General features: G+C 39.9%; 3 protein-coding genes across 3 annotated transcripts; 2 read left to right on the top strand and 1 right to left on the bottom strand.

Moving 5' to 3' along the window:
* The first annotated feature begins 1,563 nt into the window (after nucleotides 1-1,563).
* On the top strand, nucleotides 1,564-8,753 carry tlcd1 (TLC domain containing 1). The gene is made up of 4 exons (XM_084558410.1): nucleotides 1,564-2,234; nucleotides 3,202-3,284; nucleotides 5,064-5,146; nucleotides 5,785-8,753. The coding sequence occupies exons 1-4, from the start codon at nucleotides 2,029-2,031 to the stop codon at nucleotides 6,187-6,189; spliced, it is 777 nt and encodes a 258-aa protein (XP_084414536.1). The 5' UTR covers nucleotides 1,564-2,028; the 3' UTR covers nucleotides 6,190-8,753.
* A 1,640-nt stretch (nucleotides 8,754-10,393) lies between these two features.
* Nucleotides 10,394-16,301, top strand: LOC311498035 (ras-related protein Rab-34-like). The gene is made up of 11 exons (XM_084558469.1): nucleotides 10,394-10,566; nucleotides 11,823-11,919; nucleotides 11,999-12,090; nucleotides 12,183-12,248; nucleotides 13,409-13,510; nucleotides 13,595-13,659; nucleotides 13,761-13,812; nucleotides 13,893-13,974; nucleotides 15,019-15,109; nucleotides 15,339-15,446; nucleotides 15,532-16,301. Exons 2-11 carry the CDS (start codon nucleotides 11,845-11,847, stop codon nucleotides 15,597-15,599), a joined length of 801 nt encoding a protein of 266 aa, XP_084414595.1. The 5' UTR covers nucleotides 10,394-10,566; nucleotides 11,823-11,844; the 3' UTR covers nucleotides 15,600-16,301.
* Nucleotides 16,302-16,413: 112 nt separating this feature from the next.
* On the bottom strand, nucleotides 16,414-19,678 carry LOC311498036 (adenine phosphoribosyltransferase). Its single transcript, XM_084558470.1, has 5 exons — nucleotides 19,492-19,678; nucleotides 19,244-19,337; nucleotides 18,844-18,990; nucleotides 16,668-16,763; nucleotides 16,414-16,582 (listed from the first exon to the last, which is right to left on the bottom strand). Exons 1-5 carry the CDS (start codon nucleotides 19,612-19,614, stop codon nucleotides 16,443-16,445), a joined length of 600 nt encoding a protein of 199 aa, XP_084414596.1. The 5' UTR covers nucleotides 19,615-19,678; the 3' UTR covers nucleotides 16,414-16,442.
* Between the last annotated feature and the right edge of the window lie 2,350 nt (nucleotides 19,679-22,028).

Genomic DNA, 22,028 nt, shown 5'->3' on the forward strand with positions numbered 1-22,028 from the left:
GAAAGCGGGCGATCTTGTTTAACATACAGGATTCTCGTTGTTGTGTTGCTAACACATCAAAGATGTGAATGCTTATATCATCAGTCATGCTAATGTTTACAGTAACAGCACAATTACTCTGGACGTGGCAGCTTCTTTACAAGAACAGAATTCTGAAGTTCATGCTGCTCATCGTGAACTCTCTGCACAGAGTATGTTACTTCTAAAGTAATGTGGTCACCTCCAAAAGGTTTTCTTTCTTTATTTCAAAAGAAAGAAAACCATGTGATTAAATGGAAAAGATCATGACCCAAAAGCAACTACACACACAAATGATTCAAAAGCCTGATGCAGACATCATTATGAGGAAGCACACTGAGCCATAACAGGAGTTATGGAGACCTTTTAATCCCAGTTTGAGACAGAGTATGGGGATTCATCGGACTGAAGCTATGAGGACTTGATTTAATGTTAAGTTTCATTATGCAGGAATTTCTACTGTGTTTTTGAGCTGGGACCAGCACCAGCATGAAAACAGAAAATAAAAGAGGACCTAAAATTGATCCAGGCAGTACACCACAGGTATCAAACTTGGCTGGAGCAAAACACACAGAGAGAAAGTTCTTAGTGACTACAGTTTTCCCATAGTTGTGTTTCAGTTGCTGCAGTTGTGTTAATTGTTTCTTTGCACACCTAATATGAAATATTATCAGAACAAGTTTGAACTATGCACACATATCATCCTGTTTCAAGTGAGGTTTATTTCCAAAAGATAAAGAAAGGCATGTGATCAGATGGACACACACAGTGACTAAAATCCTGATGATGAATCGCTTGCGGCCATCATCACTAAGCTGCACACTGAGCTTTAATATGAGTTGTGGTGAGCTTTTAATCTCAGCTTGAGACAGATTTTTTAAGAACATGATCATTGTACTCTAGCTCTAATGGGTGCCTCTTACCTCACTGATGTTTTCGAGTTGCATTATGCAGGAATTTCTACCACGTTTTTGAACCGGCACCCAGCTCCAGCATGAAAAGATAAAATGAAAGAGGACCTAAAATCGATCCATGTGGAACGCCACAGGTGTCAAACTTGACTGGAGCAAAGCAGATGAAGAGAAAGTTCTTAATGAAGCCCCATGAAGTCGATAAAAGTAGTACTGAGTTTCAAAGTTTAAATCAAGAAAATACAATTATATTTTGAGCTTATAGTCACTTTTCCACACCTGCAGCTGAATGAACTGACCCTAAAGAGTCAGCAACATAAGAAATATCATAGATTATAGATACAATTATAAACTGAGACTGCGTATAATTACAGCAGGCAGAATGATTAAGATTTGGGTTAATGTTGATACATGAAATGCAGAAAAGGGAGTTTTACGCAAAGTGCATGCGCGTATGAAGGAGAGGCCCTGGCCCTTGCCACTCAACTACTCACATAGGTCTTTTTCGATAAGCTCACACAACCAAAATAACATTTCAGCAACCCTGCTCTGCGATTTTTTTTACTTGCGTAACATGATCTCTGTCAGCTCTTCCTTGTTTCTGTGGTTTGAAGGCGCACCAGGAGCGGCACCGCCCACCGCGCTCCTTCTCCACCACTCCCCCTGCAATCTGCGCAGACAGGCGGGCTGAAAGCTGAGAGCTGAGAGCGGCGGCACGCACAACATTACGAGGCGCAGCATAATCACAAACAGGGTCGCTCTGGAATGAGCTGTTACGGGAATCCCCTCCAAGCCCTCCTCTGCAGGCTCGGAACGTAGACAACGTGAGAACAAAATAAGGGCTGCATCATCAGTCGGACATCAGCTCTGTGGAGGTTAGAAAAAAACAAAACTTAAAACGGAGGATTAACTACTTCAGCCCCAGCAGCGTCTTCACTCTCTGTCTGCAGAACCCTTGCCTGGACAACAGTTCCATCACATACCGCACATATCCGTCCATCAACCGGGACGAGGACGCGCTGATAGGGCGTGAACCAGGAGTCGGGGGGAAAGCGCAAACGCCCAGAGACAGCAGGAGCGCGGGGGTGGGGTGGAGAGGATGGAGGCCCTGCTTCCTATGCTGAAGAGCCACCCAGGCCCCTCAGTGCTGGTGTTCTCTCTGCTTTTCAGGGTGGTCCACCGGTTGCTGCAAAATCTGCCCATTCCCAAGTTAGTGAAGCAGGATGAGTTTCGCTCCTGGAAGTGGAGGAACCTCTCTGTGTCACTTGTGCACTCCCTGCTGACTGGGACTTGGGCCCTGACTTGGTAAGTCACCATCCAGTGTAAACATCAGCCTGTCCATTTCTGTCCTCACTGGGACACCATTGTCTATTCACAGTCCTCATGATGTGCAGTGTGTAGGGGCTTGTGTGTATGTGTGTTTGTGCAGCAGTGACAGTCTGTGGCAGCTAGGAGAAGAAGGGCATGTTCAGACAGGGGGGTGAGGGACGGGGGAGACAATGGCATTTTTAAGTGGGCAGGGAAATGCCACTGCACAGTTTTAGTCCCGCGCAGAGATCTTGTTGCTTGTTTGTGCCGTTGAGCTTACTCAGAAGTTTGTGAGGAAGCAAATCTTTTCAATCTCGGGCCAGCAGTCTGGGTCACTGAGGCAACAGACTTCAGATGCATCAACTGGAAAAACCTGCTGGCATAACGATACTTGTGAAAGCATTCGACAAACTACTCTTTTAGGGGCAGGCCCGAGCTCATGACTCATCACGTAACATATTTTCAGTGGGATCAAGGTGAAACTTACAAGCTGTTTGCGCTCACATTTTACTACTTAAATAATAAATGTGTGAGCAGTCGTCAAGAGCTGCTGTTTTCACCTTAAGAAAATAAGGATTTTATAATCTGATTTACATGTAACTTCAGGACTTTAGGTCATATGTGCACAGTAATTCTATCTAGGCTTGTTTATACAAGGTGGGGACGCAGAGAAACCTTTGCTTTTTGAGGTGTGACCCTTTTGTCAAACATGAGAAAAGTGACAGAACAACACATGTGTCGACAAATTGTAGAAATGCTATTTTCTTTTATCTGCAGAGACAGATAGTTTATTTAGATAGTAAATAAAATGTTAAAGTGGGGATATCTTCATGGTCAGGGAGCTTAAAAAAAGCTGCATTTAATGTCTCTGCTTAGTCAGACTTTACTCTCCAGGAATGAGCCCATGTATGTCTGAGTGAGCCGAATACAGATCCATCTATCTATACCTTGTGTCCCTCTGCAGTGTGGTGGTCTGGCCCGAGACGCTGAAAAACATCCACTCGTACCACACCCCTCTGTCCTACCTGCTCATCTGTGTCTCCACAGGTCAGTAAACGCATCATGGAAAATAATTACACTACAGACAAACAAATGCAACTTCAGGTTTTGGTTTTACGTAAAAATTCATACAGAGTATTTGTACAACCTTCTCACAAATATTCATTCACAACTAGTAGATATTCATTATCACTGAATCCGGCTGTGTCTTGATTAGTCTATGAATTGTTTTCTGTATGAAATGTCGAAAACTGAAGTGTGTCTCTTTACATTTCATCGCTGAGCAGTCCATTCAGTTCCAGTTAAAGCATGAGAAATGAAAATGTGGGAGCGCTGTTTAATTGACAAACATTGTCTCTTCCAAAAGTGAATTGAGCTCATCCTCCTCCTAGTTTTATCCCAAGGGCCTAAAAACTGCCACTTTTCAGGTTGCTGGAAAAACAAGTTAAAGATCCTCCCCCTCTCACCTGATTCTCAAACAGACGAATGAGCGTCTCATCTCCATCTCCATGGGCACCAAAGATAATCCCCTCAGGATGCGGGGGTCTAGTTGAGCTCTACTGTATTGGGTTTGGTCTTGTGTGCATCTTTGTGTTACTATGAAGACGCAAATCTGTGGAGATATGCCCTAACAACCGCATACAGATATAAGCTCTACTGAGGCTGGTCACACCAGACAGTGGAGGTCATATTCTTTAACATAGGGGCTGCTTGTGTGTCTCACTAGCCACAGTGTGCCGTTAATACCGAGGGCACAAAAGGACTCTTAGTCACTAGAATACCTCGAGCTGAATGAGGCCGACACAGTTTAATATCTGTGGACACGTTTAGAGTTGTTTAGCTTGCATCAACTGAAAATAATGATGATGAGAGACATTTAACACTGCTGTCAGATTAGCTCAGCAAACACCGATTCTTTGTCTCTGGATGACACTTTGATTAACAACAAGTGACAGATAGAAAGCTTGCACTGTGGTGCAAAATAAATTCATTTTTTGAAGAGTGGATCTTTGGATACATGCTGCAAGTAGTAGGTTGTAGTTTTATGTATCGTTGTATTAGATCACTTGTGGCAACACTAGTCTAATGCAAACATTAAGGAAAAAAAGGTAAATATTTGTACATCTGTCAAGTCACAGACAACTACTGAGTAATTTTGTCCCCTCAGGTAATATTACAGTTAGACTGGATGTGAAAAATATGACACAAATGGGGACTGCTATTTTTTGTATTGGCTAGCTAGCAATTTTTAGCCAGATTTTACCCATGATTCCTAGCTGGGCAAAGTCTGCACCAGTCTGCAGTATTTGGGGACAGTCAATATGGGTAGTTAGCACAAAAATCTGTTAGTGTGTGAGGGGGAGAAGATCAGAATCTGAACGTATGGGAGTGGAAATGACCCGACCCGACCTCAGTTGCAGTCAGTCAAGCATGTTTGCATTTTTTGAGCTGGGCGCAAAATGGAAGTTGCATGATGCAAGAGCGCAAGTGGTGACAAAGCGAACCTGGGTCACAAAAATGGAGAAGAGATTAAACAAGTTGTGGCAGGAGCACGAGTGCCTATACGTACAATGTTGGTTAGAGTGCATACCACAACTGTTGGCCTCGCAAGGGTTTGCATGAGAGTTTGGCTTTTGTTGGTTTGACAAATCATGTTGTCTGTGAGTCTTCATCAGGCGCAGTTGTTAAGTGTGTGATCCCCAGTCTTTTAGTCGTCAGACAAAAATCTGCCAGTCTGTTAGTATGCGCTCCTAGCCTTTTCAAAATCTGTAAATTGTGTAGTGTGTGTGCTAAAACAGTGTCTGATGTACTTGTCTTTCTTGTCAGGATACTTTGTGCAAGACGCAGGTGACATTATCCTGACGGGACATGCAAAAGGATCGTGGGAGTTCTTACTCCACCACGTGCTGGTGAGAAGAGATGCCTGTGGCCATTTTTTCACAATTCAGTTGAGGTTGCATTTCTGGTTCTGATAAGATAGGCTGTTGTAGTAGCAAGGTGATCTGTACCTTTAACCCTTTTTTATACTTTTGCTTTGAAAGAAAGACAGAGACAAACGAAAAGTGAGAGTATTTGATTGTAGTTTGTTTTATGTGTGAGATTAATATGAGATTAAGTCTTAAATATTAGTTGTATTGTTGATTTTTATGAAAACTGTTTAATTGTTAAGGATGTTTACACTGAATAAACAAATCCAGAAACAACAGACATTTTATTCACACTGTGAAGAGTCCAGTATTTACAATTAAACATCCCATATTATGAATTGAAAGGCGGAGACCTCCAAGTCGGAGAAATCCTGTTTTTCCAGTCATTCAGATACATGTGGATAAAATACACATCAACACCCAAGTGGAAATGTAGATAAATTAACAAAATCAGATATCTTACCAGATCATTGAGAAACTTTGGCAGGAAAGTTTGGAAAAATATGCTTCATGCAAATCGTCCACACAATTGTAGTCATTACAGCAAAGACAACCTCATTATTAATTATACACCCATCACTCATTTAGTTAACTGTGTCCTATGTCCTTCTCGTCCTCAGGTGGTCTGGTGTTTCCTGTACGCCCTCTACACTGAGCTGTACGTTGCTGGCGCTGTAATCGCTCTCTTCGTGGAGGTCAACAGCGTCACCCTTCACCTGAGGCTGATGCTGAAGCTGGCTGGCGCTCAGTCCTCGCCCATGTACTACATCAACAAGCTCGCCAACCTCTTCACCTACATCATGTTTCGTCTGAGCACCCAGTTCTACCTCACCTGGTACATCGTCCACAACTACACATGGCTGGACCGCGGTGGATACTTCCTTGTCACCATGATGTTGATGAACATTATGATCCTGATTTATTTCTACCGCCTGCTCCGTGCAGACTTCTTCCCCCGGAGTAAGACCCACGTGGGACAGAATGGGACGCATTACGGCAACCCCAAAAAGTTTCTCAACGATTGAGTGGGGGTTTGCGGAACTATTTAGTTTTTATTTCAGGTGGGAGTTTAGATTATTTGTTTTTTTCAGATTGTTACTGACACCATTCCTTGTGGCAACAGGTTCCCTTGTGTCTCACTGCCAAAGAACAAAAATCCCCAAAATAACATGTTTTTGTGGATCAAAGTTCAGCCTTTTTCGGGTCCTGATTTCCACAAATGTTGCAAAGTCAGAAATTTGACTTTTTAATGGCAAAAAATACAATGCATCTCTATTTTAATTGAAGCCAAAACTTGTTAAGCTGTTACCACTTTTAGCATATTTACGAAGGATTTTTAGCAATTTAACCTTAAAGGAACAGGTTGACGTTTTTGCAGATGCTTAGTGGCTTTCTTGCCAAGAGACAGATGCGAAGATCGATACCACTCTCATGTCTTTACAGCAAATACTAAGCTATGCCAGCAACTGGTTAGCTTAGCTAAGCATAAATGTTGGAAACATTGTGAAACAGTTAGCTAGCTCTGACCAACGGAGAAAAAGAACTTCCTGTAAAATCCGAACTTGTTTTTGACGGTATGTTTTATTCCGATAAGTAAATTACAGGGTTTCCTCTGGTTTCACAGTATTTCACATTTAAACTAAAAATAAGCCCAACATAAGTTAACTGCTACCCAGGTGAAACCGGTAGCTAACTCAGTCCAACAGTAAATAGAGTTTAGACAATTCAAGATATTAAATAGTGAGTTTCAGAGGTGCTTGAGGAGGAAACACAGGCAAACTGTGTTTCCTCTAGTTTCTAGTAGTCTTGCTAGCTAAGGTAGCCAGTACTGGCTAGCTTTATATTTAGCTTTCAGACATAAAATAATTAATGATCTTTTTATTTAACTCTTGAAACACAAAGCTTACATGACACTAAGGTTTAGTATTACTTAAAACAATAAGTGGATGTTTTGGGAAATACATTTATTTGCTTCCTTGATGAGAATTAAATTAACAAAATGACATTTGTAGGCTAAATTTAAGCCCTGCAGCTGTTAGCTTGGATTAGCATAGAGAAAGAAAACTGGAGGAAAGAGCTGACTCACTTTTTGGTTTCAATATGACATGTAGTGTGAGTAAACTTTATATGAAAGGGGCTAATATGTGGATTTACTTAGTCTTTGGCTATGATTGGCTATGCTACCTGTTTGCCCTTGTCTTGATGCTAAGTTAAACTAAGCCTCTGGCTTAGCATACAGATACAATAGTGGTAAATATTTCCAAACAATGTCAAACTATTCATTTTGACCATCAAAAGAAAATTTATTGTGGGAAACTGCATTTAGCAGTTGCTAATAAAGCTCACTATACATGTGTTTCCATATGTTTTAACATTCACATGGAGAGCAGTGTTTTATGTTTTTGTGTTTTTTCTTGTTGCCAGTTGGGATTTTTCAGACCATGCTTGAACTTTCAGATTTTAATAATAATAATGTGTGTATATGTAGTACATGTCTCCTTCTATCTCGATGAAGCCATGTGTGGCTGAAGAGGTACTGGACAGGTTAACACAATGTGACATGGACCAACTGAACTCGTAGCACACAACAATGCAGGATTATTTATGGTCCTCCTGTGGTTCAAAGTAAATCTGTCTGTATTTAAGTCTAGTGGAGCTGAAGCTGGATCTTCCTGCCATCTAACACCTGCTCATCAGAGAAAGTGTTGACGATGACCAGGCAGCAGCACAATCACGAGTAGCAGTAGTAGTAGTTAGATCGTGTGTAGCCTTACTCGCTTGTTTGCAAAATATTAATAACTTTTACAGAAACAGATGAAGATGTGTTCTCTTGTCCTTGTCTTTCCTCAACAACGGACATATAGCACTTTGTATATAATGTCCTCAAGTGTGCGTAGTTTTTTTTAAATATATATATTTTAAAAGACCCAGTCCGTGACCACTAGTGGACTTTAAATGCTTTTTTCCAAATCATGCCATAAATTGTAAGTGCTGACAGTGTCATTTAAAAACACAAGTACATTTCATTTTCTATTTCAGAGATGCCAAGAATAGACGTGGATGGACGGTAGATGTGTCTGATCTGTGTTATTGTGCCTTTACCACAGTGCCTTTTCATAAAAAATAAGCAGATGATAAGAAGGTCTGGATAAATACTAGAGAATAAAACGAAGCAGAGAGATTGCAGAGTAAATTCATTTGACCATGACCACCATTATGTAAAATTTATCTCGTACTTTTAGGAATCCCATATTTTGGATTGTTGTGTGATGAATAAACAAAGTATTTAAAAGCACTTGGGTGTTGGATGTAAGTTTTTATGGAATGAGCTCTTTCGCTTTTGTCTATTTATCAAAGTTAATCAGACATAGAATAGAGAGGTGATATGATGATAAGCGTTAAATGTGTATATGTGTAGTTATAGGATGGAGTCTGAGAAATACACTACCTTTAACGGTGATCTGAAACAATATGAGCTTTGTGAAGAGTTGTTACTGGGATGATGTGCTACAGGTGTACCTATTAAAGTGGCCACAAAGTGGGCGCAGCATGTAGCCTATCGTGTATTTACAGTGAAAATCTGGTACATAAAACCATCATAAATGTTTTTATTTGGATAAAACACATACTTATACAGGGTTTTCTGTACACTATTTAAATAGAAATAATATATTTGTAGTGTATGGGTTGAAAAGTTTGATAAAAGTATGTTGACAGTAGATAAAAATCCTCCCTAGAGGCACTTTTAAATGTGAACATATTATTTAAATGAATGAATTTCATGTTCATATCAGACATATTTACATAACTTTTAATACTACTACACATATCTGTACCAGCAGGAAAATACACATGTCATGTTATTTGGTATCATGTTCAATGTCGCACAGTATTCTATGTATAGTGTCTGATTCAGGTGTTTCAGATAAGGTGACAAAGATATTACGTTTATACAGTTTTTTTGTGTGTGTTTTGATGTTAATAATGGACCATTTTCTTTGCAAACACAAACAATAAACAAAGCAAACATGGAAATAGATGAAATAGGCAAGACAGGTTTACACAGGTTTAATAATTATGAATATTTAAGTATAAATAAAAATAAGATTAATAATTCATTCCATGATAATATTAGTTGACATTTTCAGAAAGATAGATACATTATTTACGTATTAGAAAAAAACAAAATGTGCCATATTATGCACATACTGTATATAAGTATTATATTATTGTGCCATAATACATTGAACATTAAACACATACATATAGGCCTGGTTTTATTTCACCTCCACATGGTCAGGACAGGCCTATGGCGCCCTCTGTAGACTGGAAACAAAGGAAAGTATTTTTGAATTTTGGTAAATGTATGTCAATGTATTGTTTGCCTTTATTAAAAAAAATACAAAGACAAGCAGACGATAATCGTACCGTGTAGATAAAATAAGATGAACAAGCTATGTAGAAGTAGTGATGACCTAAACATAACTGTCTTTACAAAGAAGCAGAGCAAAAAACGTAAAGGGATATAAAAGGCAAAAATAGTAGAAAGAGGTTTAATGACTAAATAGAAGGAATAAAAACAGGGAAATGATGTGAATTATTATATTTATATGTCTATGTAGGGAAATGTCTGCACCCAACAGGAAATTACCAGTATGTGCCATCTCTAAATAGGTTTATGGCGCCCTCTATAGACCGGAAACAAAACTAAAATATATAAAAAAGTATTTTTTTTAATTTAAGGTTTCGTTTGTTTAGTTTGCATTAACTGAAAAAACACAAATGCATCCAATAAAAGTAAAACTCGCGGGGTGTAGATACAATAACATAAGAAGTTATGTAGAAAAGAAAAGAAAAAGAAAGTTATACATATCGTCTTGTTTGTTTCTTGTTTTAAAGACGTCCTCAGCATCACATTACAAACACATAAAAGCAAACCAGAATAAAGATGTAAAAGAATTGTAAATGGCTGAATTAGTAGAAAACTACGCAATAATAAGATAGGGAGAATAAAAATAATTCAAATGTTTATTATATTATGTAATAATTATTAATTTCTTTGACGTTTTAAGATAGATAGATAGATAGATAGATAGATAGATAGATAGACAGATAGATAGATTTTCTTTCCCAGTTTCCGACCATTCCTCATTTCCTCCAGCAGGGGACCAGACGGAGAAAATGTGGGAGGAAAAAGAGTAAATGCTGGGAACTGAGTCAGCAGCTGCACCGGTGCCAGTCTGCTCTCCAGCTCCCCTCAACTTCCGTGGATCGTCTTCGGCTCCATACACTTTAACAATGGACCTTTTTGCTTTACAATAAGTCTCGTCTTTTTCTTTTTTTTCTTTTTGAAAAGGAGGAAAGGAAAAGCGCAGGAGATCGGACCATCCCGAGTCGCTGAGGTATCCTGTAACATGTAATCTGTAACACGCTGCTGCTTTCCAAAGTTTATACCTCGCAGCGTTTTTTCTTTCTTTCTCCTTTTCTCTCTCAGTGACTTTCAGCGCCTCTACTTTTAGTCTGATGTGAAATCTTGCTTTAGAAGTAGTTTCATCTCTCTCCAAACCAAATCTAGCAAATTAAACTTGTTCTTTGCGAGGAGCTTTGATGAACAATAGGATTAAATCGGGGCAGTAAGTGGATCCGCTCTGATTACAGTTGTCTGGCTCTGAATAATAATGTCATGGTCAACAAACATGGTCTCTTCTTACTGTGATTGTTTGGATGCGTCTATTTCCAGGGAGCTGTGAAGGACAGGAGGTAGATTTTTGATTATTGTTGGGGTCCAGTCTATGTTCTGGTAAAACAAAAATCATATAAAACCTGAAACAAACATCTCACATCTAAGAGAAACGTGTGCCAAATACATGTTAGTAAACTCTAAAAGGTGCTTTTATATTTAGTTCTGATGTAAACATTGATGTTAAAATGAGATCTTTGTTTTGGGATTAATCAAAATTTTCTAAAAAATAGTCAAATAAAGTCAATTATATTCAGTCTTCTTATGAATATTTATATATCTAGACAGTCAAACCTGTGTAAGTAATGTGATAGTCAACATTATTTTAACCTTAGAGTTAACATTTTAAACATACGCATGACTTAATGCAGTTATTTTGTGTTTATGATGTGTATCCGTCTATATAATCTCACGAGAAGGTAAAAATAATGCTGGTTACAGTTTCCTAGATCCCAGGCCGACGTCTTTATATGTCTTATTTACGTCTGAAACAATCAGTTGACTAACTGGTTAGACATCATCTGAGAAACCTAAGTATTTGCTGTGTCTTATATCGTTATAAAGTCTATATTTTTCTGGACTGTTGACCGGGGTAGACAACATTTGAAGACGCCACCTGGAAAATTGGAGATTTCTTTTGTATTTTTCCAACATTTTCTAGAAATTTAATTGATAAATTGTAAAACTAAAACACAGAAAAGCGTCAAATGAAAGTATTTTTGAACCTGAATCCAGAGAACGTGTGACTTAATTAGCTTAAAACTGGCTGAAATAATAAATGTATTATAAAAACTGTTGCTAATTTAGGGTCTAGACTTAAACTTCATTCGTAAGGCTTGAGGACTTTCTTCTAAATAAGATGAAGCATTGGTTAAAATGACAGACTGCTGACGCTGCTCTCTTTGTCTCTCTGTCCAGTGACCGTTTCCCTCGAGGCTTCATGTCCGTCCGAGCTTCAGGCATGAGCGTCCTTCCTCCGGTCCGTCGGGACAGAATCATCGCTCAGCTGCCTCAGGTAAACCCAGCCTCCTCTGTCTCCTGTCTGTCTCTCTAAAGCAGTTTACAGCCTCACAAATCTGCCCTCCTCTCTTCAGGCATTCAGAAAAGAGGCCGCTTTCCACACTAAGGACGATTTCAACAATAAGGTCAAGACCGCCTGCCAGGAGCAGCGGACCGGCACCGTGGGGCGAGTACACTGACCTGAGGCTACTTTACGTGGTCTGATTTATGCGGCTTTTTATTCACTTGTTGCTTCTTTTTCTTAATTCTTTCCAGCAGATTTAAAATCTCGAAGGTCATCGTGGTGGGAGATCTGGCCGTGGGGAAAACCTGCCTGATTAATAGGTAAACTCAACACAGATATTTAATATGTGAACACTGAAGCCCTGGGAAATAAATAACTCAAGAGAGCATGTGCACCCTTCAAGGAAGTGCAATGTTTTATTCTGTTTTTCAGAATAGTTAAATCTGCACCTGGATCCTGAATCACATTAAAAGTCATAGTGATTTGAATTTAACCGTGCAGAACGCCTTAATCTCAGAGCTTTAGGATTTCTGGATACATCCAAATACTTTGGTGGTGAATGAGATTTTGTTTGTGGTGCTCAAAACATTAAAACGTCACTTGGATGAGTTGACCCTTTAAGAAACTGCTGGATCAGGATTCACACCGGCTGCATTTACGTGGACGATATTACTTCAACCTGATTGAAATCATTTGATCAGAAATTCATTCACATTTTCATGGACATTCATAAAATGATCTGATCAGATATACAGTCAGTGTTTAAATGCCCCCAAAACAAGTGGCTCTGCTGCAGTGGAGCATCAACTCTGCTGGAAATACAGCAGCAGAAGAAGAAGAAGTGTTTTTTCCCAACTTTATGAATGTATTCACAACACTCAATACATTCAGAAAAAGAAGATGACTAAAATGGAGCCATTTTTTCAGTGTTGCTCAGAAAGAATGGATTTATTCCAACCAGAAACAATCAGATCAAACATTTATATGTTTATAAGCAGCTAATATTTTACTGTTTGAAGGGGAACTACTGTTTTTTACAACCTGGACCTTATTTCCAGCATAAAATACGGTCATTTACTCACCCATATAACTTTTGTGAGTGCAAATGACACAAAAGTTATATGGGTGAGTAAACGACCGTATTTTATGCTGGAAATAAGGTCCAGGTTGTAAAAAACAGTAGTCCCCCTTTAATGGATTATCAAAGGTTTACATCGCTTTTCTTAATCTGATCCGTTCAGATTGACGCTCTTACATGAGGCAATTTTACTCAGACTATTAGTAAAGAGGATGTGAATGCAGCCGCTGATCTGTTTTCCATTTTTTATTGATCAAGACTATATCACCACAAAAACTAGGTCATCAGCACCAAATTGAATTAAAAAACATAATACTCAAGGACCAACCTGTAGGCAATAATTTATGACCTGATAAAAGTATCTCCACAGACACCTAATCCAGATCTTTTGCCCATGTTCAGATTTTGCAAGGACGCCTTTGATAAGAACTACAAGGCAACGATCGGTGTTGACTTTGAGATGGAGCGCTTCGAGGTGCTGGGCGTCCCCTTCAGTCTGCAGCTGTAAGTCTAATCTTCACTACACATGAAGCACATGAAGTTGGTCATGGTGTGACGCCGCTCAGCCGTCTTGTCTCTATGCTGAAGGTGGGACACTGCAGGCCAGGAGAGGTTCAAGTGCATCGCTTCCACGTACTACAGAGGAGCCCAGGGTGAGTTTTCCATCTACTCATTCATTCATAACATAGTTTAACAATACTCTCATCTGTTTCCTGCTTCTAACTTGCTCTAATAATATTTTCTTTCCTTCCAGTTGTGATTATCGTGTTTGATCTAAACGACATTGCCTCCTTGGGCCACGCAAGGTAAGCTCATAAACTATAAGAACACGTTCGTCCGCCCTCAGCTCGTGTGATTTAATTTCCCCCGGTGCTGTCGTCTCCAGGCAGTGGCTCGAAGACGCCCTGAAAGAGAACGACCCCACCAGTGTTCAGCTGTTCCTCGTCGGCACAAAGAAAGACCTGAGCGTACGTCCTTTTAGTGTTTAAAGTGGACATGCCTGCGGACCCTTCTCTTGTTGTTACTGGAGTCAGATGTGACGTGTTTGGATCGAGGCCAGCGGCGCGAGGAGTTTGTGTCCTGGCTCAGACCTCAGGAATGTTTCGCCTCCTTCACCCGAACCCCAAAGTGTTTGTGATTGAGGGGGAAACGACAAAGACACCACTGAGACTATCTGGATTTAAACGGCACTACTTAACTCAGTGTGGTCACTTTGGTCACATCTCTACTTTCTTAACTTTATAATTATACGTTTTGCTGCTGCAGTCGTTAAGGATTTTTCTAGTAATGGCTGCTGTGGTATTTACCGAACATTTAACTCGGCTTACTTGCTGCTCTGGAGAAGCTTTGACCAAAACAAATGTTTGAAATTTTTGCCTAAAATGACCAGAAACAAAATATCTAACTTATTCATTCACTAACTGCTGCTGCTTCAGTTGGTAAAGTTCACTTACACCAATCTGCCATAAGATTAAAACCAGGTGGTGAAGTCGATAACATAACTCCCTGACTCTCTAAACACACTGCTAGTGGCCGATTTGTGAATTGTGGGAAATGTAGTCGCACAGAAAAATAAGTGAATCTGACAGTTAATCTCTAATCTTGAAATGTTTTTTTCTTGAAATATTTAAACCGTGTCTCTTGTTTTAAACTCACTAAACTGAGTGAAAGTGCTCATCCCTGCTGCAGTCTTAAATTTTCTCTTAATTTCCACTAGTCCATTGATTTTCACACATAATTACCAAAAAAAACCCTTCTTTCAGCTTCTTAATGTGAGAATTTGTTGTATTTCTTTAGCTAATATGACAGGAGACTAATATTTAAACTTAAATTTCGAGGCCTCAGTCAGATCTTTAGGACAAAATAATGAGCATTTATCTTATTCTTCCTCATCTTAAAAACAGACGATTGATCAGTTAAGAAAGAAAATAACTGATTCATTATTCAGTAAGGACGATAGCAGAGAGAAGATTTCTCTTGATGCTGATTGTGATGTCTGGTTTGTCCGACAGTCTCCTGCTCAGTATTCTCGGATCGAGCAAGACGCCATCAAACTGGCGAACGAGATCCGAGCAGAGTATTGGGCCGTCTCTTCGCTGACGGGTGAGTGTTTGGATTTTAAATCCAGTAAAATGAGTAATGTCAGTAATAGCTGGGTGGTGCACCGAGATGTTCAGTGTTAAGTGAAAATCTGTTTAGCCTACTCGGTTGCTCCCATGAAAATGCATTTTAATATTTAAATCATAGTTGGGGAAATTCCCTAGCGAGTGTTAGTTGATTTCTTAAAACATAACTTCCTGTGCAGTCCCTGACAGAAATATATCTCCCGTAGGTGAAAACGTTAGAGAGTTTTTCTTTCGAGTCGCATCGCTGGCGTTTGAGATCAACGTCCTGGCCGAGCTGGAGAAAAGTGGAACGAGGCAAATCGGAGACGTCGTCAGTGAGTATCCAAACACTTTCTATAATAACGTGAGCTGTTGTATTTGTTGCGTAGTTTAACAGGATGCCTCGTGTGTCTCTTTCAGGAATTAACAGCACTTCAAACAATCTGCACGCCACGTCCAAGAAGAAGCATCCCAACTGCTGTCAGTGAGGATGGGAGCAGGAGTTTAAAGACTCAAAACAAGGATTCCTCGGCAGAAAATAACCGTCCAGCTGAGAGGGAAGGATTTCTGTGGGTCCACGCTGACAAGTCACTTCCTGACATGCTTAGAATTCAGTTTTTCCTGGCCCGGAAAGACTTTTCCCTCGGTTGGGATGTGTGGCGGATTCTTGTGGTGTTGCTCAGTTTAACTTGTCTGGAGTTACAGGGCGACTGCTCCGCTGCTGCCAAGACGCCAAAGAATGATGCTTTCTTTACTTAGAGCTTGAATTAAATCTTTGCTGCTGTAGTTTGTTTTACAATCAAGATTTATTATTTTATTTCTTCACAATAATATTCTGTGTTAAATGTCTGATTTACTTGGTACTTGGCATATTTTCTTAATGTCGTAGATCAGAAGTTCAACATTTTTGGCCTTTGACTCTATAAATCGAAGCTGTATCTACTTTTAAGTTGTTTTTCTCTCTTGCTGTTCATCCTGTGACCCTTTTGAGGTCCCCGATCCACAGATTGAGAACTGTATTTGTAGTGTAGATGCTTCGTGGTACTTTTTTAATGTTTACAATCTAATCAGTGACTGAATCTGAAAGCTCAAGTAGTGTTTCAATGAGTGAATATTCACCATTTATTGTCTTTAAAGTTTATAATTTGATGTTTTACATGTCACACACATATATATTAAAAAGAGAAAAATAAATCATATCAAAGTGTTTCAGTTATTAAAATCACATTTAAAAACAATGATTTCTCTGTACAACGCGTCTGCGCAGATAAAAGTATTATTTTTTTTTTAAAAAATTATTAAATTTTTCTTAGGAATCATGTTGAAAATGTTCACTTGAAGTTTTTGAAGGAGTCCAGATATTTCGCGTCGATCTGGCTCTGCAGCTCTTCGGGGATGCAGTGAGAGAATTTGTACTTCTCCTTAATCCACTTCCCCCCTTCGGTGTTCTCGATGGCCACAGCTGCGACGCCTGCAGCGGACGGAGCAACAGACTTAACGCCGGCATGTCGGGCTTCGTCAGATTGTTATGTCATGATGCTATGGCGCGGACTGACCTACGACTGTGGCTCCCAGCTTCTCTAGCAGCTGGATGGCGGCCTTCATTGTGCCTCCGGTCTCGATCCACTGGTCCACGATCAGCACCCTCACACCTGCAGCAAGGACACTCACATTAGTGTTTTTATCTTACTTTTATAACAACAAATGATGACAATAAATGGGATTTTAAATTCATTCCAACCTGGTTTATTTACGGTTATTACTGTGGTTCCGTCTGCTAACTTCGCACTCTCCACCTCCTTGGGGAAAACCCACATACACTGCATTTTACATCACTCATTTTCAGAGCTTGTTGACAAGTCTCGAGGGAAAATAAAACCCTAAATTAGCTGCTTGGAACTTGTTAACTGCATTATGGATCTCCATCTGATCAAATCACCCTCCTTGTTCATCATTTATTCAGTTATTCAGTCTGGAGACACAGAAACTAACAAGATAAAGTGTTTTTCTGTATTGATGTCTGATGCATTCAATTCAAAGATTCTAACATGTCTTTCCAAAGAGCTGTGATGACCCCTGGGGCATCTTGGGGCTTGATCTGAGAGTAAGCTTGTGCTGCAGGCAGTCTACTGGAGTCCAGCCTGCCTGCAGATTCATTTTCTTTCTGCACTTCATGTTCCTTTTTTTAAATTTTATTTATGACCTTTTCAGAGGGAAACAGACAGGACAAGAGGGTGACAAACATGAACATCGCCTGCCACTCCCCTCCCCTCCCTTTAGAAATAACTAAGTAAATAAATAAGGACAAGAAAAAAAGGAAGCAAAGAAACTAAACCAAAACAGAACCATGGTGAACTCTTTTCCACAGGTTTCTTTGGTCATCTGCTTATACACTTATTTTATGTTTTAAAAATTCTATAACGACAAATATTTAACTAAAAATTAGTCATCGAGGTGTCCAGGAGAGGGTCCTCTCCATATACTGTGACGTAATCAAGGAAGGGTTGCCAGATCTGCTTAAACCGGTTTGCTTTCCCTGTCATTTCAAATCGGATTTTCTCTATATTTAAACAGCTCGATAACTCTGTGAGCCAAGATTCAAAGCAGGGAGGCGTCTCTTTACTCCAAACCTTAAGAATAGTTTTCTTTGCAGGGACCGTCCCATACTGGATCGACATAGTTTTCCAACGACTTAGAGTTTCCAGCTGCTGTGACCAGCCTAGAACAACCGTTTCTGGATTAGGAGAGAGGCCATGTCCATTGGCTCCGTTCGTCTTTTTACACTCAACATACCCTTCACTCATGCACACCATGGGTAGATTAAATCTTTAGCATAAAAAATAATGTTCATATTTTACAAATGAATGTAGCGTACCATCTGCACTGGTCTAGACAGAGGCTCAAGCTAAATATTTCCAGATATAAATCCTTCATGTGAACATTACAGGCTTCCACCAGCATCATATCTTATATAGGTCATACGTTCTGGATATCAGATTATTGGAGAAATTAGTTTGTTTTTCTGATTTTGTCAAAAGTTTTGCATGGACCCATTAATTTAGATCATTTGACGGTAATTATAGACTCTGATATAATATGAAACAGTGCCAAACAGAGTGTGGTTCATTTGTAAGTCTCAGAACAAAAAAAGAGGAGAGGATTTGCAAACCTTTATATATTATTTCTGTCTGACAAAAGTTTGGACCTAAGTTCCTTGACCTATAGGAACATGAATATTGGTTATATTATAAAAAATTAATTAAACACAGTTTACAGTTTAAACGACTAACATATCTGAGTATTCAGTATGTTTATTATTATCGGTACAGCCTTCATAAAGTCTGATATAATCCTAAAAAATACTGAATCCTAAAAGAAAGCAGATGTAATTTGCTTCAGCTAACACCAGATGGTGCTGTGTCCCAAAGGAAGAAATGGACATGAAGCTAAACACAACTGCTTTAACTTGTGTGGGTTGTTTAGTTTGGGATCGGTTCAATGGATTAGTGGACAGAGAATTAATCAGCAACAACTATGGTGATAAATTAAAGGTTTTAAGCATCAATTTTCTATCAACTACTAGATAAAATCATCAATATACTACTTAATGTGAGTTTCAGTGGAAATCAAGTGTGATTTTTTTTATTATTATTATTTTTTAAACCTCATGCCACCCAAACACCGTTCCTCTCACTGACAGAGATGGGGGTTAAAGGTAGAAAGAAGATTAACCTGGTTTTAGCACATCCGTTCTTACTTCCATAGTCTTTTCTCTGCCGCTGTAGTCGGTGTAGTTTTGGGCTTGGGTGGCGACACACAGGTGACCGGCTTTGCGGACAGCCAGGAAACCTTTCCCAAGACTGGTGGCAATGGACGAGCCTGAAAAAACAACATAATAAACGGACAGAAGAATGTCTTGGAAAAGAAATTTGCACTCACAAGCCACGCGTGCAAGCTTAGAGAGTTTTGAGGCGTCAGAATATCTAAATTTAGTATCTTTGCCTGAGGGGTCGGGTTTCCTGACCCCCTCAGACACATTAACAACCTCCTATATAAAATTAGCTCGGAGTCTGATTGCTCTAAGCTCACAATTTTTCCCCCGCTCTCAAGATGAACTGTTTTGTTTTCTTACCAAGTATGAATCCCATTGCATCTATCCCAGCTACCAGGTCAATGGGTTCGCTGTGGAACGGACTGAGAAGGTCTTTGACACAGTCTGCAAGAGCCTGGAGCAAGTCCAAAGAGACAAAATGCACAAAAAGTAAAGCACTGACAGGATAAAAACACACTTAGATGATTCATTATGTACTCAGAGATGAGATATGTGCTCAGCAAGAACAAAAACAGCAGCTAGAAATCATTGCTTTTCTCTCATCGTACCTGAGAGTTGCAGTAGAGTCTGGACGGGTCGAGCCAAGCGAACGCTGGCCCTTTGGTGTTGGGCGCCATCAGAGAAAGGTACCATCCTTTAGGTCTGTCTGCAGGAACGGCCAACGCGTCCATTTGAAGTGCAGCACTCGTAAACTGCTGTTAGAGGGCCAAACTGGAGTGAATGCACGGGACAGTGAATGAGAGCGTGGCCCATATCAGGTTCCAGCGGGGTAAAAGGAGGGTGGGAGGGGGCTGTTAATACCAGAGGACTTAGTCACTGATTCTCCAGCAGTCTGTGAAGGCCTTCTTTATTCAAAAGACAGCTAATCATTTATATGACCTGTCTCAGACTCAACAACCACAATATTAATATTTGTTTTTTTACGATGATGATTTTCCTGTTTTAGTTCATTTAAATCCTGAAGACTTCAAATCACAGGCACCTCATTTTCAAGCTGTGGCATGTTGCTGCAAGTATAAAAGAAACAACTTGCAAAGCCTCAACTTTCAGGACTTAAGTGTCAAATAAACATTAATGCGGCAATAACAATAATAATGATAATGCAGCTCAGAGCAGATTAATTCCACCTTTGGATGTTTTCATGCTGCAGTCAACACTTGCCTGCATGAAACTGACTGTATAAAGTTTAAGTGATCAGTAAATGAGCAGAAACTTTAAGGTGGGACAGAGTACAGACAATGAGGACAGACCGTGAAGTCGCCTTACATCTCCTGTGTTACCGTGCCAAAAAGTTGCACTTGAACTCAGCACAAATAGTTAAATGTCCCACTGGCACACACAGGTGCTGTACCTCTACTCGTATGTTCATTCATTCATTCATCTTCTGTAACCGCTTGTCCTGTGAAGGGTCGCGGGGGGGCTGGAGCCTATTCCAGCTGTCATCGGGCAAGAGGTGGGGTACACCCTGGACAGATAGACACAGATAGATACTCACACTCACACCTACGGCCAATTTAGAATCACCAATTAACCTAACGTGCATGTCTTTAGATGGTGGGAGGAAGCTGGAGTACCCGGAGAGAACCCACTCAGACACAGGGAGAACATGCAAACTCCACACAGAAAGGCCCCAGTCGGCCTGGACTCGAACCCTCTTGCTCTAAGGCATCAGTGCTAACCATCATTCCCACTGTTCCATCCCTGCACCTATGTGAAAGGAAATAACTACTGCATACCAGCAGGTGGCAGTAGTCTGGAGGGAAACAGGAAGAGCCACTATTCATTTGATTGGGAGGCTGGGAAGCTAATAAGCTACAGAACTGTGCTCTCCTGGATCATGTTGTCCAGTAGTTCTACAGATTATTAATTCGTGATGATCATGTTGTTGTGAAAATATGTTTGTGTTTGAATGTGTAGATTAGATTTGATCCTTCTTTGTGTCCTTTCAACCTCACTGATTTTTGTGAACAGCCAATCAGAGTGATTGCCAAGACTAGACTATGGAAACTAGGGTCGCAATGTCTGTGATGTTGGCTTAAACAGATGGATGTCATGATATTGTACTTTAACTTTAATTATCAGGCTAAATAATATATATTTTGTGTGTGTGTGTGTGTGATTTTAATCAGTTCAGCTGCTTTGTTTCCAAAACTGTCTTTTGCTATTAACTATTCTTAAAATACAGTCAGAACAGATTAAATAGTTTGTTAAAACTACATTTAGCTGTGCTCTATAGTCTGAAGATCTGCCTAGAGTGGGGTACTGCACATCCAGCATCAAACACCGTGTAAGGGGCATGCTAACCACCTTAACGTGAAGGAGCTCAACTAAATGCCTGTAACATTTATCCAGTGCTTTGCTTAATTAGCATTAGCTTTGATACAAGTAATGGTTAGATGTTGTGCTGTGTTTTTTTGTTTTTAGAGGTTTTGGACTACTACCACCACATCATCCCGAAGTGACACTCCTTTGTATTAATCATACATGGGGAAATTATTATTCTGCATTTGACCCATCCATTGTTTTACCCAGTTCTTGTAAAGTGTACACTTGGAGCAGTAGGCTGCAAGTTGTGTAACGTCGGGGGAGCTTGCTCGAGGAGCCTTAACCATGGGCACGTTCCCAAGCTGCTTCTCTCACCACTACGCCACAACTCCAACTCAGTATAATAGATATTTAATGAGAATTGCTGAATCCGTTTTCCTCCCGAAACTCCAGCTGTAAAACAAAGTGATATACAACTAACTTTCATGCATGTAATTGATGCTGACGGATGTTTTTACAGAAGACTACCCCCTGGATTTCTCACCAAACCCTGAAGTCACTTGACGATAACTGAGAGTCAGCTCTGGGCAGGAGGAGCTGAGATTAAAGATCCTATAAAAATGTTAATCCTTCCCTCTTGCATGCCTCAGGTTGTTATCATAAATGGTGTTTGGTGTCTGAATAAGCTCAGGGTGGATTCATGTTCACTGTGGGAGAAATACCTGGTTCTCAGACTATTATTATATAAACTGATTTCTGAAATTTCATCCTAGTTTTGTGAAACAGAATTCAAGCTGAGCCCAACGGTGTCGAAGAAAGT

The sequence above is a fragment of the Chelon labrosus genome (genome assembly GCF_963514085.1).
Source record: "Chelon labrosus genome assembly, chromosome: 13".
NCBI classification, from domain to species: domain Eukaryota; kingdom Metazoa; phylum Chordata; class Actinopteri; order Mugiliformes; family Mugilidae; genus Chelon; species Chelon labrosus.

Excerpts from the sequence above, each read along its gene's own strand:
- LOC311498036 (XM_084558470.1), bottom strand. The coding sequence starts at position 19,614 with ATGGACGCGTTGGCCGTTCCTGCAGACAGACCTAAAGGATGGTACCTT. Across the intron at positions 18,991-19,243 it reads TGCAATGGGATTCATACTTG|GCTCGTCCATTGCCACCAGT; the intron begins GTAAGAAAACAA and ends TTGTTTTTTCAG. Across the intron at positions 16,583-16,667 it reads GCTGGGAGCCACAGTCGTAG|GCGTCGCAGCTGTGGCCATC; the intron begins GTCAGTCCGCGC and ends CGTCCGCTGCAG.
- LOC311498035 (XM_084558469.1), top strand. The coding sequence starts at position 11,845 with ATGTCCGTCCGAGCTTCAGGCATGAGCGTCCTTCCTCCGGTCCGTCGG. Across the intron at positions 13,660-13,760 it reads GTACTACAGAGGAGCCCAGG|TTGTGATTATCGTGTTTGAT; the intron begins GTGAGTTTTCCA and ends CTTTCCTTCCAG. Across the intron at positions 15,447-15,531 it reads GCAAATCGGAGACGTCGTCA|GAATTAACAGCACTTCAAAC; the intron begins GTGAGTATCCAA and ends TGTCTCTTTCAG.
- tlcd1 (XM_084558410.1), top strand. The coding sequence starts at position 2,029 with ATGGAGGCCCTGCTTCCTATGCTGAAGAGCCACCCAGGCCCCTCAGTG. Across the intron at positions 2,235-3,201 it reads GGGACTTGGGCCCTGACTTG|TGTGGTGGTCTGGCCCGAGA; the intron begins GTAAGTCACCAT and ends GTCCCTCTGCAG. Across the intron at positions 3,285-5,063 it reads GCTCATCTGTGTCTCCACAG|GATACTTTGTGCAAGACGCA; the intron begins GTCAGTAAACGC and ends CTTTCTTGTCAG.